General features: G+C 44.3%; 1 protein-coding gene across 2 annotated transcripts in view; it reads right to left on the bottom strand.

Annotated features, from left to right (window-relative positions):
- Positions 1–17,866, bottom strand: part of PHF21B (PHD finger protein 21B) — a 278,198-nt gene that overhangs the window by 66,875 nt on the left and 193,457 nt on the right. For both annotated transcript variants that reach the window (XM_014611433.3, XM_014611434.3), the window contains one exon: positions 16,390–16,482. In XM_014611433.3, the coding sequence (XP_014466919.1) occupies positions 16,390–16,482 (93 nt within the window). The remainder of the gene's footprint in view (positions 1–16,389; positions 16,483–17,866) is intronic.

The following is a 17,866-nucleotide window of genomic DNA, read 5'->3' on the forward strand; positions in this document are numbered from 1 at the left end:
AGGCAGACAAGGTTCTCTGGGTCAGTCTGATAGCTTTTATTTTACCAATTGAATAGTTGGATAAATATACCTTGTCAAGCCTTCAGGTTTGAAAATCCTTCCTCAGGCTGAGGAAGCATCTGCAGTTGGTGTGTGCTCTTCCTGGATGGAAGGAACAGTAAAGAAGCCAGAGGCTGGGATGCAAACAAGAAAGCCAGTCAATGAAAATGTAAATTGAGGCATCAGGAAGTGAGACACAGGCTGGGAGTGGGGGGTGGGGGGGAAGGGGGATGTAGCAGGTAAAAGTGGAGAGGTACCTGGGGAGTCAGATGGCAGACAGGTTACAGTGTGTCATAAATCCAAGGTCTATATTGAGTCCATGAGTTTCTGTATCTAGGTGGTTGATAAAATGAAGTTCCTAGGCCTGTCTGTGAAAAGTGTTTTGTAAATTTCCTTTGAGGCTCAGGACTGAGAGATTGGAGAGAGAGTGACTTTTTTTGTGAGAAATGTGCCCCCACAGGTAGCTGGGTATTCTTGTCTGTAATACATTTCCAGTGTGCATTCATTCTGGTGCACAGTTGCTGTTGGGTACCTCCTACGTATTTTCCATCAGAGCATTTGGTGCACTGGATGAGATATATAACATTTCTGGAGGTACAGGTGTAAGGTACAGAAATGGTGATGGTTCTGTTGTGGGGTGTAGTAACTATGGGGGTACTGGAGATATGTTGGCAGGTTTTGCATTTCTTGTCATGGCATGGTCTGGATCCATTCGGTGTATTTTGGGCTGTAGGAAGTTGGCTTCTGGTGATGAGGTTAGTGAGGTTCAGTGCTTGTTTGAATTTACAAACCACTTTTCACAGATGAGCCTATGAACTTCACTTCATCAACCTCCTAAATACAGAAAATCATGGACTCAATATAGACCTTGGGTTTATGACACACTATAACCTGTCTGCCATATGACTCCCCAGGTATCTCTCCACTTTTACCTGCTACACCCCCCTTCTCCCCCCCACACCCACTCCCAGCCTGTGTCTCACTCCCTGATGCCTCAATTTACATTTTCATTGACTGGCTTTCTTGCCTGCATCCCAGCCTCTGGCTTCTTTACTATTCCTTCCATCCAGGAAGAGCACACATCAACTGCAGATGCTTCCTCAGCCTGAGGAAGGATTTTCAAACCTGAAAGCTTGACAAGATATATTTATCCAACTATTCAGTTGGTCTAATAAAAGATATCAGATTGACCCAAAGAACCTTGTCTGCCTATGTCCTTAGACCAACATGGCTACAGCCTACACACACCCCTTAAAACACACAAGTGTCATGAGTTTTGCTTTGAACAGTTTGAGGTGCAGTTTCACAGAAACCCCTGCACCTAAATCCTTCAAACTTGGCAGGCTTAATTGCCTCATAAGGGGCTACCCTTCACGCTGTTTTCATCCTGGTCTGCCTTAACACACACACATGAGTTTTGCTTTGAACAGTTTGAGGTGCAGTTTCCCAGAAGCCCCCATACCTATCTCCTGGAAACTTGCCAGGCTTCATGCCCTCAGTGGGGGATACCATCTCTGCTGTTTTAATCTGAACAGCCAAAAAATGACAAAGATATAGGTATTTTAGTGATTCCCTTTCATAGTCTATGGTCGAATCTCTGAATCAATGTTGAAATTCCAAAACAGATTCGGCCGAATCGAATTGGGATAGTGATCCAAAACACCGAATCAAATTGCTGTCCCTCCAAAATGGCTGAATACAAATCTGAATAGGAACAGAGACATTTCGCACACCCCTAGTGTCAAACTCATCAAGACCTGTAGGCCAAATGAGTTGCAACAGTCAGTCCATGGGCTCCATCTGGCACATGGAGCTATTTAATTTGGCTTGTGACACTGCCCATAGGGCCAGAAACTTGGTGGCAGCAGCATTAAATGGCATGACTCCCAGAATCAGGGAAGATGCCGTTCCTCCCACTGCCAAATTGCTAGTAGCCCCACCAGTGGCAGCATGAGCAGTGTCCATGTTAACTGCCATAGCTCCTGGAGCTGTTAAGCCACAGCAATTAATGCTGCTGCCATTCATCCCACTGACAAATTTCCAGGCCTGTGGGGAGCCTTGCAGGCTGGACGACATGGCTCCGCAGGTCGGATCTGGCCCACAGGCCATATCTTTGATATCTCTACTATAATGAACTATCCATATTAGAGTCATCATAGAGAATACAATTCATGTTAAATTGACAATGTTTGACACCAATATTCAAAGCAGACTACTAAGGAAACGTGCATACATTTTATCTGAAGTGTGTGTGTTTCCCTGTTTTCCCATCACTGGTAATCTTAATAATAGGACTTCAGTAGGCCTCTTCTGGGATGCTGTCTGCTCTCTTCTATCAAGGATGTCATGAGCAAAGCAATTCTAACCCCTGCTTTCAACCAGGAATTGGAAAAATGGGTTAATGAAATAACACAATAATCTGAGAGGTCTAACTCAGCTGCCATTCAAATCAATGGGAATCCTTCCACTGATGTGAATGGGGGTTGGATTGGGTTCAAGTTTATCTTTTTAACAAAAACAAAAAAAGACTGGAGGTTTGTTTTAACATCCCAACAATTATTTAAAATGTTTGTTAGAGGAATTATAAATCCATCGGAGGATTTCACATCTTTTCCTGGTGGATACAGTATGTTCCCCTTTAATTTCCACAAAAATGACAGTAAAATAATAAAACTATTATTATTTGCACTGCAGTAACAAAATAGGAATTCCTGCCAGGGATAAGATTCTCCACTCTGCTAGTCACATATATTAAAGAGAAAGACCATTTAAAAAAACAAATAAACAAAAAATGGAAAACAAAATCTTTCTCATTTGAGCAAGTGATCTCAGTATATTGTTTGCTCCTCAGGACAGGACTGTTGGAGGAAAGAAGGCATTTACTTTAAATGGAAATTGCAAACAAAAATATAAAATGGGAGGAATAAGGGAGAAGAATTAAGACAAGTAACATCCCAAATTATGGAAAAAAAATTTGCACAGTGGTTTGAAACAAAACCAATTTATTTTCCTTTTAAATACAGTTTTCTGTAGTCCCCCCACCTTAAAAGTAAGAACTTGCCCTTAATGACAATGAAGGCTTAAGAAAATAAATATTGTTTGTATTATACAATGAACTTTATAATTAATATTTGTTTAGTTTCCCATTTCATAACAATTTCAAAGCACACAATGGGATTTTTTTGTCATATGTGAATGCTGATTTTAAATCTTTGATCCCCAGATGGGAAATCTCCTAGGGGGTTACAGCATAAATCCATTTAAACAACCAAAATAAATGACAAGTATCTTTAAAAGTAAGGAGAATAAAGAAATTGTATGCACAATTTCTGTGTATATATCACATATTTACTTGTATAATATTCCCCTGCTTGACAGCATGGAGTTAAATCAGAGGAGGCCACTGGATGAAGAATATGCAGAAAATTAAACCAAAACAAATATAAATCTGTGAAGGAAGCAGTGTGGGGAGCAGGGAGCTATTACTTGTGGAACGCCTTTACCTAGCTTAATACCTCACTGGACTGGCTTATTTCTCCAGTCTAAACCAAAGATGAAAGATCAAAAAGGAATGCTGGAACCTTAAAGATGCTGTACTACATAAGGGAGGAGGAGCAGGTTCACTGTACTTGAAGAGGGTGTGATATCAGAGAGAGGCTATGTCTATATTGCAAATGGAGCTGCAATCCCAGCATGTGCAGGCATGTTCATGCTAACTTTCATACAGCTACCTTGCATAATGACAGCAAAAAGGCTGTGGGGTTCTATGAATGTCAGTGCAGGTTACTTTCCATGTTTATGTCTGTACTGCTGCAGGCTTCACTCCTATTAGTACCCAGACTAGCTAGATCAAAGGTATGTCTACTAATCAAATATTGGGTATCACTGAGAAGGTAATTGAAAACAATTCTGATACTGTTCTGATCTCTAAATTTTAAGAAGAAAGTAGCAGAATAGGTAAAAGTAAAAATAGGGGCAACGAAGATGATAAGGGTTTGGAGCTGCTGTCATATTAGGAAAAGACTAGGATTCTTCAGTTTGAAAAGGAGAATTCTGTAGAAGGATATGATCGAGTTCTCTAAAATCATGAAGGATGTGGAGACAATGAATAGGGAATTGTAAATCACCAAATCTGAGAATATAAGAAAAAGGGGGAACTCACTGAAATGATCAGGAATCAAGCTTAAAACAAACACGAGGAAGTACTTTTTACATAGTGTATAACTAATTTGTGCAACACATTGTCACAGGAGCTTGTACAGGCAGATAGTATAACCAGGTTCCAAAAAGGATTAGATAGATTCATGGAGGACAGGTCCATTGCAACCTATTAAATAGGGCTGTGTGAAGCTTTGGTTCCTCATTTGATTTGGCAGAGATTTGGCCTGATTCGGTGGCCGTATGTCCAAATCCAAATCAAATCAGAGGACCCTTTAGTCTCTCTGAATCGAATCAGAACCCTCCAAATTGATTCAGAGAGATTTGGGAATTCAGATATAGACACAGCTTTAAATGTTTTTTCTACATACCTCTAGGTAGAAGGGGCTCCTGAGTGCTGTGATGCTGGGACGCATGGAGTGTCCTACAGAAGCGCAGGGGGCTCCCCAGCGTGCTTGGCAACAGACCCAGAAGTGGACCAGAAGCACTTCCAGTCCACTTCTGGGTCCGCCAGGGAGTGTGCTGGGCCCCCCTCCCCTGCACCCAGCTCAGTGACTGGTGCCTCCTGGGTCTTTTAGGAGGGGGACCTGGGGTCCCGCTCTGGCCGATCGCTGAGCTGGGGCAGTGCGGCAGGGGGCCCCCAGCATGCTCCCTGACAGACCCAGAAGTGGACCAGAAGTACTTTGCCACTGAACAAGTGAAGGGCCCCCCCACACTCCTGTGGGATGCTCCATGCACCCCAGCATAGCGGTGATCATGAGCCATGCCTGCTACCTCAAGGTATGTAGCAAAAACCTTTAAAGGTGTGTCTACGTCCGAGTTGCTGATTCTCTGAATCAGCATAAAATCTTCAGATTTGGATTCGGCCAAATTGAATCAGGGACATTGATCTGAATCAACGAATCGAATCACTGTCCCTGATTCAGCCCAAATCCGAATCCAAATTAAATACGGCCCACTTCACACACCCCTACTATTAAATAGAACAGTATCCTCTGACATCCCTGAACCAATGGCACTTTTGTATACTTATATGCCAGTCCACTATCATGCTACCTGACTGCAATGTAGCTGCATCCACAGACACAAGAGACAGGAGCTATGGCAAGACAGGCTGTTTCATCCAGCCAGTCCACAAGCTTTCAAAGGAAGATTGAGACCCATTGATATAGGCCTTTTACTGTTTTCATTCTTTGCTGAGCAGGCCAATGGATGAAGGAATACATTTTGAAAAAAAAAAAAGAAAAAGCTTTTCTGAGTGAATCTAATCAACTACTCCTCCAGATTCAGGTTAACTAACAGTCCACCAGCATACCAGGATGCTTTGAGTCTCCCCCACAACCCCCCACCCCTCACAGGATGGGTGGGCTAGTCTTGGCCCAAGCTGTCTGCTCCAGCTGAACAGGGAGGCATACTCTACTGCCCCCTGGTCTTTGGCCTGGGCCACTGCAGGCATGTGGCTGCATTTCTGGAATCAAAAGTGAAGGTCTGTTCAATGGCTTATAAATTCAATCTATGCAGTTTAGACTAACTGTAACAGGTTGCCCTCCCCAGCGCCATCTTCCTGGTAATCCGTGCCTTACGTGGGGTGCCCTTGGAGCCTTCTTTGGGATTCTTATGCCCTGCCCTATACTCACCTGCCACATCTTGATGGAAGTTATGATGATGATGTTCTTGCAAGCGGGAGACCGCCTACTGTATTGGGTATGTTGGGGCCTTTCACCTACGGGGGCCTGACCCCGCACACGCACCCTCTCAGTCCAAAAAACTACCATACCTCCCTAGCCTTTTTAAGATCACACCTTCAGGCGCCAGGGTCTGTGCCCCCCAAAAAGCCACGTCCTTGCTGGTGCCGGGGTCTGTGCCTCCCAAAACGCCATGCCCTCGCTAGTGCTGGGGTCCCCACTCCATAGTGGGTCCCCAAAATGAGGCCGCCTCCTTCCCTTAATAGCCTCACCCAAACCACCAGTCTTATTCATTAATCAAAAAAGAAAAAAACTAAACAGTCCCGTCCATGGGTAATAAGTGCCGCCAGCTGTGATAAAGAAAAGCAGCATGTCAGCTTACATTCACAGGGTCCGAGCTTCAGCTCCCCACTGCCGGCTCACGTCCTTGCTGTGATGTGGTTGCCGTCTCTCTGGGGCTTCCGTGGCTCCCTTCTTCCCGCCTTTGGACCACTCCTCCATGAAGCTCTCTGAGGCACTCCTTCCCCTTTGGCGGCTCCCCCTCAAACTGCCGCTCTGCCCAGGGTTTTTATAGTCCTGCCCCTTCCGGTCAGCTGACTAGCTGGCCAGGCTCGGCATTTAACCCTTTCTTTCCCAGCACTCTATGCCCAGAAAGTTCTGGCCTTAAAGGGGCGGACGTGCCTTCTAGTAACAGGGCTAGGGTCCCCTGTTACACCCCCGCCTTCTCTTTATCTGGGGTCTTCCCTTGTCCTCTGGACCCTTTTTCTCTTCATATTGTCCTGACAAAAAATCAGCACTTACATTCTTAGTCCTGGGACAATGGTCCATCTCAAAGCAGTGTGATTGGAGACTGAGGGCCCATCTCAACAGCCTAGCGTTATCGGTCTTCATAGTCTGTAGCCATCGCAGCGGAGCGTGGTTCGTGATTAATGTAAATTTCCGACCTAACAGATAATATCGGAGCGTTTCTATGGCCCATTTGATCACCAAACATTCCTTTTCTATTGTAGCATAATTTTTTTCTGGAGCGTGTAACTTTCTACTGAGGTATGTTATTGGACGTTGTTCTCCTTCCTCCATTTGGACCAACACCACACCAATAGCCCAGTTGGACACATTTGTTAATGCCACAAATGTTTTATTGAAGTCTGGTGTATATAGTAATGGCTGTGTACATAGTGCATCCCTCACCTTTTGAAATACTGCTTCCGCTTCGGGTGTCCATCTCACTTTGGTTGGAGCCGCTGCCTTTACCATTTCGGTCAAAGGTACCACTAAGTCTGCAAAATGAGGGATGAATTTCCTATAATAATTCGCCATTCCCAAAAAGGCCCTCACTTGTCTCTTTGTTTATGGAGTTTGATACTCCCTTATTACCTCTATCTTGTCCAACAGTGGTCGTACCTTCCCACTTTCTACCTGGAACCCCAGGTACCGTGTTTCTTCCTTTCCAATTGTGCACTTCTTTGGGTTGGCAGTCGACCCCACCTTCCTTAAGTCCTGCAATACTGCCTGCAGTGCTGTTAAGTGCCCCAGCCAATCTGCAGTATACACAATAATGTCATCTATATACGCTGCAGCATAACACCCATGTGGAGCCAGGACTCTGTCCATTAGCTGCTGAAATGTTGTGGCAGCCCCATGTAATCCGAATGGCATGCGTCTGAAATGAAATAGACCCCATGGGGTGGCAAAGGCGGTGTTTTCTTGATCCTTGGGTGCTAAGGGTACCTTCCAGTAGCCTTTCATTAGATCCAATGTGGAGATATAGCTGGCTTGCCCTATGTTCTCCACCATTTTGTCTACCCTAGGCATTGGATACGCATCGAAATTGGCATCGAACTTTACTTTTTGGAAGTTAATACAGAACCTAATTTTTCCATCTGGCTTCAGCACGGCCACAGTGGGGCTGCGCCACTCACTTCAGGACTCTTGTATTACGCCTCTCTCTAACATCATCCCAAGTTCCTCCTTTATCTGGCCTTGGAGTTGTTGTAGGATTTGCCTCCAGTTCTCATGGATCACCTGGCCTGGAGGGGTCTTTAGTTGATGTATCATGCCTCGACCCTCCCTGGGGACCTCTTGAACCACGTCTCCATATTCCCTCACTAGTTCCTTTGCCTGCCGCCTCTGCTCTTCCGAGAGTCAGGGAGCCACTTCCACTTTGCTTTCCCCTTCTCTCTCCCCCAGGGAGGGTCCTAGTTCTGGTTCATCTGGTTGGAGGGACTTGGCTAGTTTCATAGTAGCTAGAGTCAGGAGGGACCTGAACAGATCATCTAGCCTACCCCCTACCACAGGCAGGAATGAATGCTGGGTTCACAAGACCCCAGACAGGTGATCATCCATCCTCCTCTTGAATTTGCCCAAGGTAGGGGCAAGGACCACTTCCCTGGGAGGTTGGTTCCAGATTTTGACCACCCTAACTGTAAAATATTGCCTTCTGATCTCTAACCTAAACCTATTCTCCATCAGCTTATTATCATTGTTCCTTGTCACCCCAGGTGGTGCTGGGGAGAAAAGGGCTCTACCTATTTGCTGTTGATCTCCCCTGATGAGCTTATAGGCAGCCACTAGGTCCCCCCTCAGCCTCTTCTTGCTGAGGCTGAACAGGTTCAGGTCCTTCAGTCTCTCCTCGCAGGGCCTGTCCTGCTGCCCTCTCACCAAGTGGGTTGCCCTTCTCTGAACCCTCTCCAGGCTGGTCACAAGTACAGGCCCTCTCGTTCTTGCCATAGCTTCAGCATGTTAACATGGTATATCTGTTTTTTCTTTTGTTTGTCTGGCTGATATAACTCATAATCTACAGGCCCTATTTGGCGTGTTATTTCATAAAGGCTTTGTCATTGTGCTAGTAACTTACTCTCCTGATCCGGCAAGAGAACCAGTACACAGTCTCCTAATTCAAACTTCCTCTCTTGAGCTCCTTGATTGTAATGGGTTGCTTGCCACTCTTGGGCCTCCCTCAGATTTCCTAAAGCTTCCCTCTCTGCTGACTCCAGGCGTTCTCTCAGTTGTATCACGTACTGAACTAGGTTCCAGTCCACAAGTTTGTCAGTTTGGGGGTAGTAGACTATGGTCCTTAGGTGTTTGATTCCCATTTTTTTGCTCACTCCCTCGAATACACAAGATGTAAAGTTAGTCCCTTGGTCTGTCAACAATTCTTTAGGGAGCCCCACTCTGTAGAACACTTTTAATAAACCTTCTGCCACCTTGGGTGTGGACACCGTCCGCATAGGTACAACCTCCAGATACCTTGTCGCATAGTCCAGGAGGACCAAAATAAATTGGTGCCCTACCTTGCTTTTTGGCAGTGGCCCCACAACATCCACAGCCACCAGCTCAAAGGGGATTTCCACCAATGGTAGTGGTACTAATGGGGGCTCTTGGAGGATGACTGGGGTTTACTTTTTGGCATACAGGGAAAGATGTGCAGTACTTGGCCACTTCCCGTATTAACCCTAGCCAAAAAATCTTCCACGAATGCAAGGCTCAGTTTTGTCTCACCCCAAATGTCCACCCATAGGGAGTTCATGTGCCACTTTCAGTAGGGCCTTTCAGTATCGCTGATTCACCAGCAATTGTATTACTTCCTCTTCCCCATGTTTTCCCCGTTCGACTCTATATAGAAGATCGTTCCTCACCTCAAATCGCAGGGTGGTCTGCATCAGCTCTGGTCTCAGCACTTCCCCATTCCGCTGGGCTAGGTGTTCCTGGAAGGCATATCGAAACCCTTCCTTTCTGCTCTGTTCCAGTCTGAAATGTTCATCCTCCCACAGATGGGCCACATTCACCTCCTGTTCTGCTTCTTCATCTGACAGAGGTAGTTCAGGCTCACCGGCAAATGCCTCTGTTGTAGGATCATCCTCAAAGACCACCTCAGACCTCACTGTCTTGCACCCTCTTTTCCCTACACCAAGTGGTCTCCAGCTGGGGCCTTCTCCCACCTCTGAATTCTCCTCAGAGGCTTTCCCCCTAGTGTGACTAAGGTAGCATTGTGGGGTACCTCCATTTTTTCTTGTCCCTCTCAAACTGTATGCCTGAGCTATGACTGTCAGAAGCTCTGGCCAGTCACATCCCAGCATCATCGGGCAGCGTAACTGCTCAGCCACTCCTACCAGTATTCAGCGTACTTTCTCGTCCACTTGCAGAGTAACCCACACTCAGTCTTGTCTTTGTGCCTCCCTGCACAAACACTGAATGGTGATCTGGTCCGCCACTTCCCTCTCCCCTCTTGGTAAGATGGCTCTCCGCACTACTGTGTGTGATGAACCGGAATCTAAAATAGCCTGTGTTTTCTGTCCCTCTAGCCTAACATCTATGGTAAGTGCAGGCCGTTCCTCTCTTGGCTCAGGGTAAACCCTGGCACCATACCCACAAATACCCACAGGGGGAGCTTGGTTTGTCGGTATGTCCCTCACCATCTTCTCGAGCAATGCCTGTTGGCTTTCTGCTTGTTTCTGTAGACCCTGGACCACATGGCACATGAGTTCCAACCCCAGTTGTTGTGCCTTTAAATCCGAGATGCAAGTCTGTCCCGTCTTTCCTGTCTTCTTCTTGGACCCAAGGTCAACCATGGGTCCAAGAAGAAGACAGGGTCAACCATCATCTCAGGGTACACAGTACCATGAGAAATTTTCTGGCCAATGCACCAATGTAACAGGTCGCCCTCCCCAGCACCATCTTCCTGGTAATCCACGTGTTACATGGGGTGCCCTTGGAGCCTTCTTTGGGGTTATGTCCTGCTCTATACTCGCCTGCCACGTCTTGATGGAAATCATTGTGATGATGTTCTTGTGAGTGGGAGACTGCCTGTTGTATTGGGTATGTTGGGACCTTTCACCTACACAGGCCTGACCCCTGTTTTTCTCTAGCTAGGCCTCGCCATCTAAACCCACTAAACAGGATTTGACTCCAAGGCTCTAGCCTTTTCTGGTGTCTTGAGGCTCATGGCCCCCTTTTCTGCTCCAATCTGGAGCCCAACCCCCCCTTGGCCCAGAGGTCCAGGCGCTGGCCCCACAGCTGGGTGGTGTTGCAAGTTCAAAACCAGGGGACGACCCTGCACACGCACCCTCTCAGTCCAAAAAAATTCCAAAAATAAAGCTGCACCACAGGTGCACCAGACCTCCCTGGCCTTTTTAAGATCACGTCTTCAGGCGCTGGGGTCTGTGCCTCCCAAAAAGTCGCACCCTTGCTGGTGCCGGGGTCCCCACTCCGTAGTGGGTCCCCAAAATGAGGCCTCCTCCTTCCCTTAATGGCTTCACCCAAACCACCAGTCTTATTCATTAATCAAAAAAGAAAAAAACTAAACAGTCCCGTCCATGGGTAATAAGTGCCACCAGCTAATGTGATAAATAAAAGCAGCATGTCAGCTTACTTTCACAGGGTCCGGGCTTTGGCTTCCCACTGTCGGCTCACATCCTTGCTGTGATGCGGTTGCCGTTTCTCCAGGGTTTCCATGGCTCCCTTCTTCCTGCCTTTGGACCACTCCTCCAAGGAGCTCTCTGAGGCACTCCTTCCCCTTTGGCAGCTCCCCCTTAAACTGCCGCTCTGCCCAGGGTTTTTATAGTCCTGCCCCTTCCGGTCAGCTGACTAGCTGGCCAGGCTCAGCATTTAACCTCTTCTTTCCCAGCACTCCGTGCCCAGAAATTTCTGGCCTTAAAGGGGCGGACGTGCCTTCTAGTAACAGGGCTAGGGTCCCCTGTTACACTAACCTTTCAAGATTGAATCAATTCAGCCTCAGGCTTTTTGACTGTCTGTACTTAGCCTTAGAGGTTCAACAGTTGCCAAGCTCTATTGGGACAATCATGTTAATCATCATTGGCAGTCATTGGTTTCAGGAGACCAGGGAGATTGGGCCTTTGGTGGGTTACTGGGTACCACCACATATTCTTGAGCAGCTGAGAAGTCTGATGCATGACAAGCAGACCCTCCAACATGTAGCCCATACAAACTTGGTTGAGCTTGTGCCAGCATGCCAAGTACCATCTTGTCTTGCCTGTCTCTGATGTCTCTTCTCTATCTTAACATTTACCCTCTCCATCTTGAAGTGATGTAGGCCCTGCTTCACAGCGGCTTTCTACTCACAGGGGTCTGAAGTGATTGATTCTCAGCGTTGGCTATTGATGCACAGCTTGCTATAGTTTTTCTTGCAGACATCAACAAAACAGAATTTGGGCCATCCAAATGGATGTTTGCCAGTGACTAGCTCACTGTAGAGTATGTCCTTGGGGATTCGGCCATTGCTCATATGGTTCACATGTCCTAACCAATGGAGGTGTCTCTGTCTCAGGAGCACAAACATACTGGGTATATTGGCCCATTCCAAAAGAGCAAAGTTGGAGATTTTGTCATGCCGTGTTATACCAAGATTACGGAGGAGACTGAAGATGGAAACTGTTTGGTTTTCCTTCTGCCTTGGCATAAGGAGTCCATGTTTCACTGCCATACAGTAGAGAGTTACGTATGCAAGCACTGTAGATGGAGTGAGCATTCTGGTTTTTTTCCAAACTCTCTTTTGAAGTTTAGCAAGGCATTGCTTGCCTTTCCAATGCGAGAATGTATTTCGGCTTCTAAGCCAAAATTTTGTGAGACAGTGGAGCCCAAGTAAGTGAATTGTTCACCCACCTAATAAGGCTGGTAAAAAGGGGCAAGACTGCTACTCAGAGGTCAAGTCTGAGAGGGTTTGGACAATTTGGTTTAACATAATATAAGATGCAGAAATTCAGGCCTGTCACCTAAGAGGTGTACTATGGGATCTAAAATGCAGCTTGCCCATAACTATGACAATAAGTAGGATGTTTGAGCATCCAGGTAATGCTTTTGATCCCAATCCTACAATCTGCTGGGCTCCTCTCCACCAGGGAAATAGGAAGTTCTTTTAACTTCAGAAAGGGGGAAAAAACATACATTTGCATTCTTGTCTTCCTAAGAGAAGAAAAAAACATTTTTCCTTCTATGTATTAATAGGGTTTTACCTCCATTTTTTTAAACTTCAGTTTACAATATCTACATCTACGTAAGAGATATTTGAAATTATGATAATTAAATTTGGAGCCTCCTATTTTTATTGCAAAATGCAAAATCTTAAAGAGGGAAGTTTTGAAAATTTCATGGGTCTACAAGCTTAACAAAGAAAAGGCACATGTAGAATCATAGGTGAGTGACTTGAGAGAAGAGCATGGCTTATTGATGTAATCCTGGCTTTCCATCTTCTGAGTGACTAAGGCTGTACAGTGAACGGGCTGCACCTACATAGACCACTAGTCCCTTGGGCCACATGCTGCACAAGGTCCCCTACAGCACCACAACCCCCACACCTCCACATGCACTCCCTCCACCATGCCACTCCCCTCCCACAAGGGTTTCCCCTCTCACATGGCTTGGCTTTCCTCCTGCCCCTCCCATGAGGGTTCTCAGGAAAGCTGGAGGAGGGAGGAGGAGTCTGGAGACACCAGAAGCAGCAACCAGAGTGATGGGAAAAGAGATGGCCAACTAGGAGCCTGTCATCTGGGTGTTAACCCCACATGGACCAGATGGGGCCATCAGTTAGACAGCCCTGCTGTAATCAATTATCATTAAGGATGTTAGAATATAAAAACCTGAAAGATGAGCAGGGCTTTGGATAATACGGTCCTATATAAAGCCAGCTAGTTTGTCTTGCTGTTCAGTCTTCATGGCCAAAGATCTCCCATTCTGATTGTTTTTCATTCCAGTGACAGTATATGTGAAAGTTGCTGATCAATACTACTGCAAATGTTATTGGTATTCATTAATTCTCAAATATGAAACATGCCAAAAAGAAACCAGCAGAAGAAAACAAGTGACAGCATGGGCTGAAGCACTGAACACTCACAACTCTTCTAACGTAAAATATAAATGTCAAGAGTTAATCAGCAAGATAGAAAAGATTGATTCTCATCTCAAAAAATGCAAAACATTTTTCCCCAATTCTTCAAAACCTGACCTGGCACTGAACAAAAATCAGCCTACTTACAAAAAGAAAACAGAATGCTGATGATCCCATATGCAGGAGTACTATGCCATCATCCCTGCTGAAAAATAACTGTAATAAGAATAATTTAAGTCTTTTTTTCAGGACTTCCAGCTGCTCTTCATCCTCAACTCTTTTCTGGAAGAATCTTGTTCATCTTTAACTCTCAAAAAATGACAAAAAACAAATGTGTGATTGAAAAGCAAAAAGTTTCAGGCATGAGAGGAAACCCTCTTTTATTCTAACATTGCCTGGCACAAAATGAAAAATTCAAAGAATGAATTCAAGTGCTTTCTCCTGAATATACAACTCTAGAGATTTAAATTCAAAGACCCACTACTAGCTTCTATAAGTGAAGAAACAGTAGAAAAAATATTGATGAGCTAAAAGAACCCATAATGATTTTAATATTAATTGTTCAAATGTGAAATGACTTACTAACGGCTACACAAAGAAAAGTGAATTCCCACTTAATGCCAAAAAGGACATTCATAGACTACTGTGAACAACTTCCTGAGATACTATCCAGCAATGCAGACGGGAAGAGGTTTTTGCATTTTGCTCAGAAAACAATAATTTAAAGGATGAAATAATTTCTGATACGTAAACAACCTACATGGTATATACGCTCTCTAAACCTAATTCAGAAAGTAGTAATATCTAACAGTTCATAAGCACATTAGGAACATTAAAAAATGTTCATGCACCATTAACTTCATGACTGACAGTCTGAAAATGACTTAAAGTGTATCTGTGTTTTTATCCAACTATGATAAATATACTAAAATTTGTAATGAGCATAAGGAGAATTTTAGTTAAAATACAGCAATGCCTTTTTCCACAATGAGAAGTACTAGACTAGAATAAAGTTATCTGAAGTCTTTAGAAAGCCATGACTGATCAATGGACTGAAGAGAATACTACAATGGCATCAGTGGTAATCTAGTTTGAGAAAGTAAAAATGAACTAACGCTACATAAGGAGAAAAATGAAAGAACAATCCAGAAGTGACTAAGGGACATTACTTAGGCAATATAACTGATACCAAATTGAAAGCTCGTAGGTTAAATCAAGAACAAGGAGAGGCTGAAAAACGTGTCTTGTGCAACATAATTGTGTGCTGCTGCTTTCCCACCTAGTCTATGAAGGAGAATATCCAGATATCTACTTTGTGTTTTCTGTATCCCAGTTCCTTTGATCAAAATGGCAGAAAATAGTGGAAGTAAGAGCTCAGACATCTGGATGAGCTTAGAATTTTATTTTTAAAAGATTTTCAGCTCCTGTCCAACCAGTTTAGCACCAACACAGTGTGTTAGCTGAACATGTAAATCAGTCTGGTCAAAAAGGGACTTTATACACACCACAAAATTGGCCTTTAAAGTGACTTAAATGCCCTTTTGTACCGCTTTAATGATGTTACTGTTTGCACATTCAGTGGCATATTCCACTTGAATGGAATTGCTGTTTGCATGCTTGGTGGTATATTCCACTTTAAATGATTTTGGTATGTAGCAAGATAAAACACCTCCAAGTTGTTTTAGTTTGCTACCTAACAAAGTGCAACAGTGCATGGGGTGCTAGAAACCAATGTGCTTGAGGCTTGGCAGGCCCCGCACAGCTCAGGGGCTGTGGGACCCAGTGGCAGCCTGTGCAGCCAGGCTGCACCGAAAAAAAAAATGCGGTGAGCCTGATCTTTTTTTTTTCTCCCCAGAGCCTGCCTGCCTGCCTGAGTTGTGTTGGGGTCTGGTGCTTCCTTTCATGGCTGGGGTGGCCCCAAGGACTGTGCAGGCCGGGTGCCACAGGGCAGGTGCCGCCTGGGGCCCCCCCGTGCAGCTCAGGGACCACTCAGCCCGCCAGCAGCTCGCCCCCCACCACCAAAGAAACAGGTAAGGATCAGGCCCCCACCCTTGTGTACATGCCACAGGGGTTTAGTTTGTTTTAATTCTCCCTAAATTGAAACGGTGTTTTTAAAAACCCACCATTTTAATTTAGGGAGAACTAAACTGAATTAAACTCCATGGTGTGTACAAGCAGCCAAACTCTGTAACTATAACATATCAGGTGCTAAGGAAGCAAGTAAACTGCCAAAAGTATCTAGGGTCTCAAATGCCAGTTACCTAACTAGCAGACTGGAAACTTTGGTGACCATATCCTTTGCTTTAGTTACAGAGTTGCAAGTTTTTCATTTCAGAAAATATATGTACCTTTTTTGGTTTGGAATTAATTTGATAAAATATATATTTATTCTTCATTATATGCATTTTATTTTTAGGTTCATAAGCCTTTTCCATGGTGTTTTTTCTTTGTGACAGACTACGCATACAACAATCATAAATAAGCTATTTAAATCTCACTGCAAGCCAAGCTTCTCTGCAATTTGTACCATCCCATCATCCAGTTCTTAGGTTTTATGCAGATGTGATCAGGCTGGCTTTCACAGGCCTGCACTGGCACAGAGAAAACTAAAACATAATATTTGGTTCAAAGAGTTTCACACAAACACTGAAAAATTAGTTTTACCTGAGGTAGCACTGCTGGTCCTTGTCCTGCCAACCTCTGCAAGGAGCTGACCTGAGGAACTTTAATGGGCACTGCAGTGATAGTTCCCAATGTCTGTCAAAAGAAAACAAAGGAACAATAATTTTTAAAAAGTCACGTCCAAAAAACTCCGTAACATACAAACCAACTCCTCTCTGCCCTTGACTCACCACCATTGGACCTAGCTCTACTACTGAGTAGTCTGCATAGAGCCCTCTGCCTTTTGAGGCACAGAGTCAGTCTTGCTTTACTCTTCTTCTAAATCCATCCTTAACTCTGACCTCATATATCTGTGGAGCATTTTGTGACACCAAGTAGAAAGGATTTATCTAGTAATACATCCCATCATAATTATGTCTGAGGTATTTTAGTGCAAATGGAGTTTTGCTGGTGCACTGCCAATATGAAGTCTGCCTGTGTAGTAACTTGTTTACAAGATATAACCAAGCAAAGGTGAAATGTGGTGCCCTCAACCTTCAAAATACACATTTTTAAGACACTGCATTTCCCATTGCTCTGGGAACCCTTTAAAGTTCACAGAGAGTCAGAAGAGTGTATCTTACTTTTACTGGAAAAAATTAAGGTTAGTAAATACTGAATTTTTAAAGTCTCATCAAACCCAAAACCTGAATGCAACCTATGGATACACTTTTGAGCCTCCATAATATAAAGTTTGGTTAAGGCACTGAATTCATTTTGAGCCAAAAAAACTGCTAGCACCATTGAAGTTTATTTTCCTATACTTTCTTCTCTGTGTCATAATTGCTTTAAAAAAGAACAGCATTAAAAAGAAATATTTTACTCTGTATGAACAAATTCTTCATTGTAACCTACATAAAGGGTGCATCTACACGAGATGCTACTGCATAGTGGTTACTTGTATAAACAAGTACTAAATAAATGCACAGTAATTCGAGTTACTGCGCAGTAGTGCCAGTGAACACCTTTTTTGTGATGCTATTGCACAGAAGCATTGCATCATGGGTTTTGCCATGCGATGCTACTGTGCAGTCGTATCAGGCCACTGTGCAGTTAGCATCTCATGTAGATGCGCCCAAGATTTATTTTATATCAGTTGGGTAACAGGGTGATTTTTGATACCCATTAATTTCTTTAAAGCTTGTGATCACAATTGGCTGACAGCAGGTTACGGAGCAATCCACAGTTCAGTTAGGAAAAATCCCACTTCATTTGTTCACCTCATCTACTATTGTCCACTGCTATATAGCTGCATCCTTACATAAGCAACACAGATTGAAATTTGAATTGGGAGTAGAAGATTGTTATAGACAAAAGCATGTGTCAATTTTATCTCTGCAGTCAGTACTTCTGTAGCACGTGTTCATTTTCATTTTCTCTAATCTATGCAATTTATGGAAGAACAAGTTCTTCTTGAGTTTGAACTGGAGACATCCCTCTGAGGAAAAGCAAAACCTGCTAAAATGCTACCTTGAATGTC

Source organism: Alligator mississippiensis, chromosome 4, assembly GCF_030867095.1.
Source record: "Alligator mississippiensis isolate rAllMis1 chromosome 4, rAllMis1, whole genome shotgun sequence".
NCBI classification, from domain to species: Eukaryota; Metazoa; Chordata; order Crocodylia; family Alligatoridae; genus Alligator; species Alligator mississippiensis.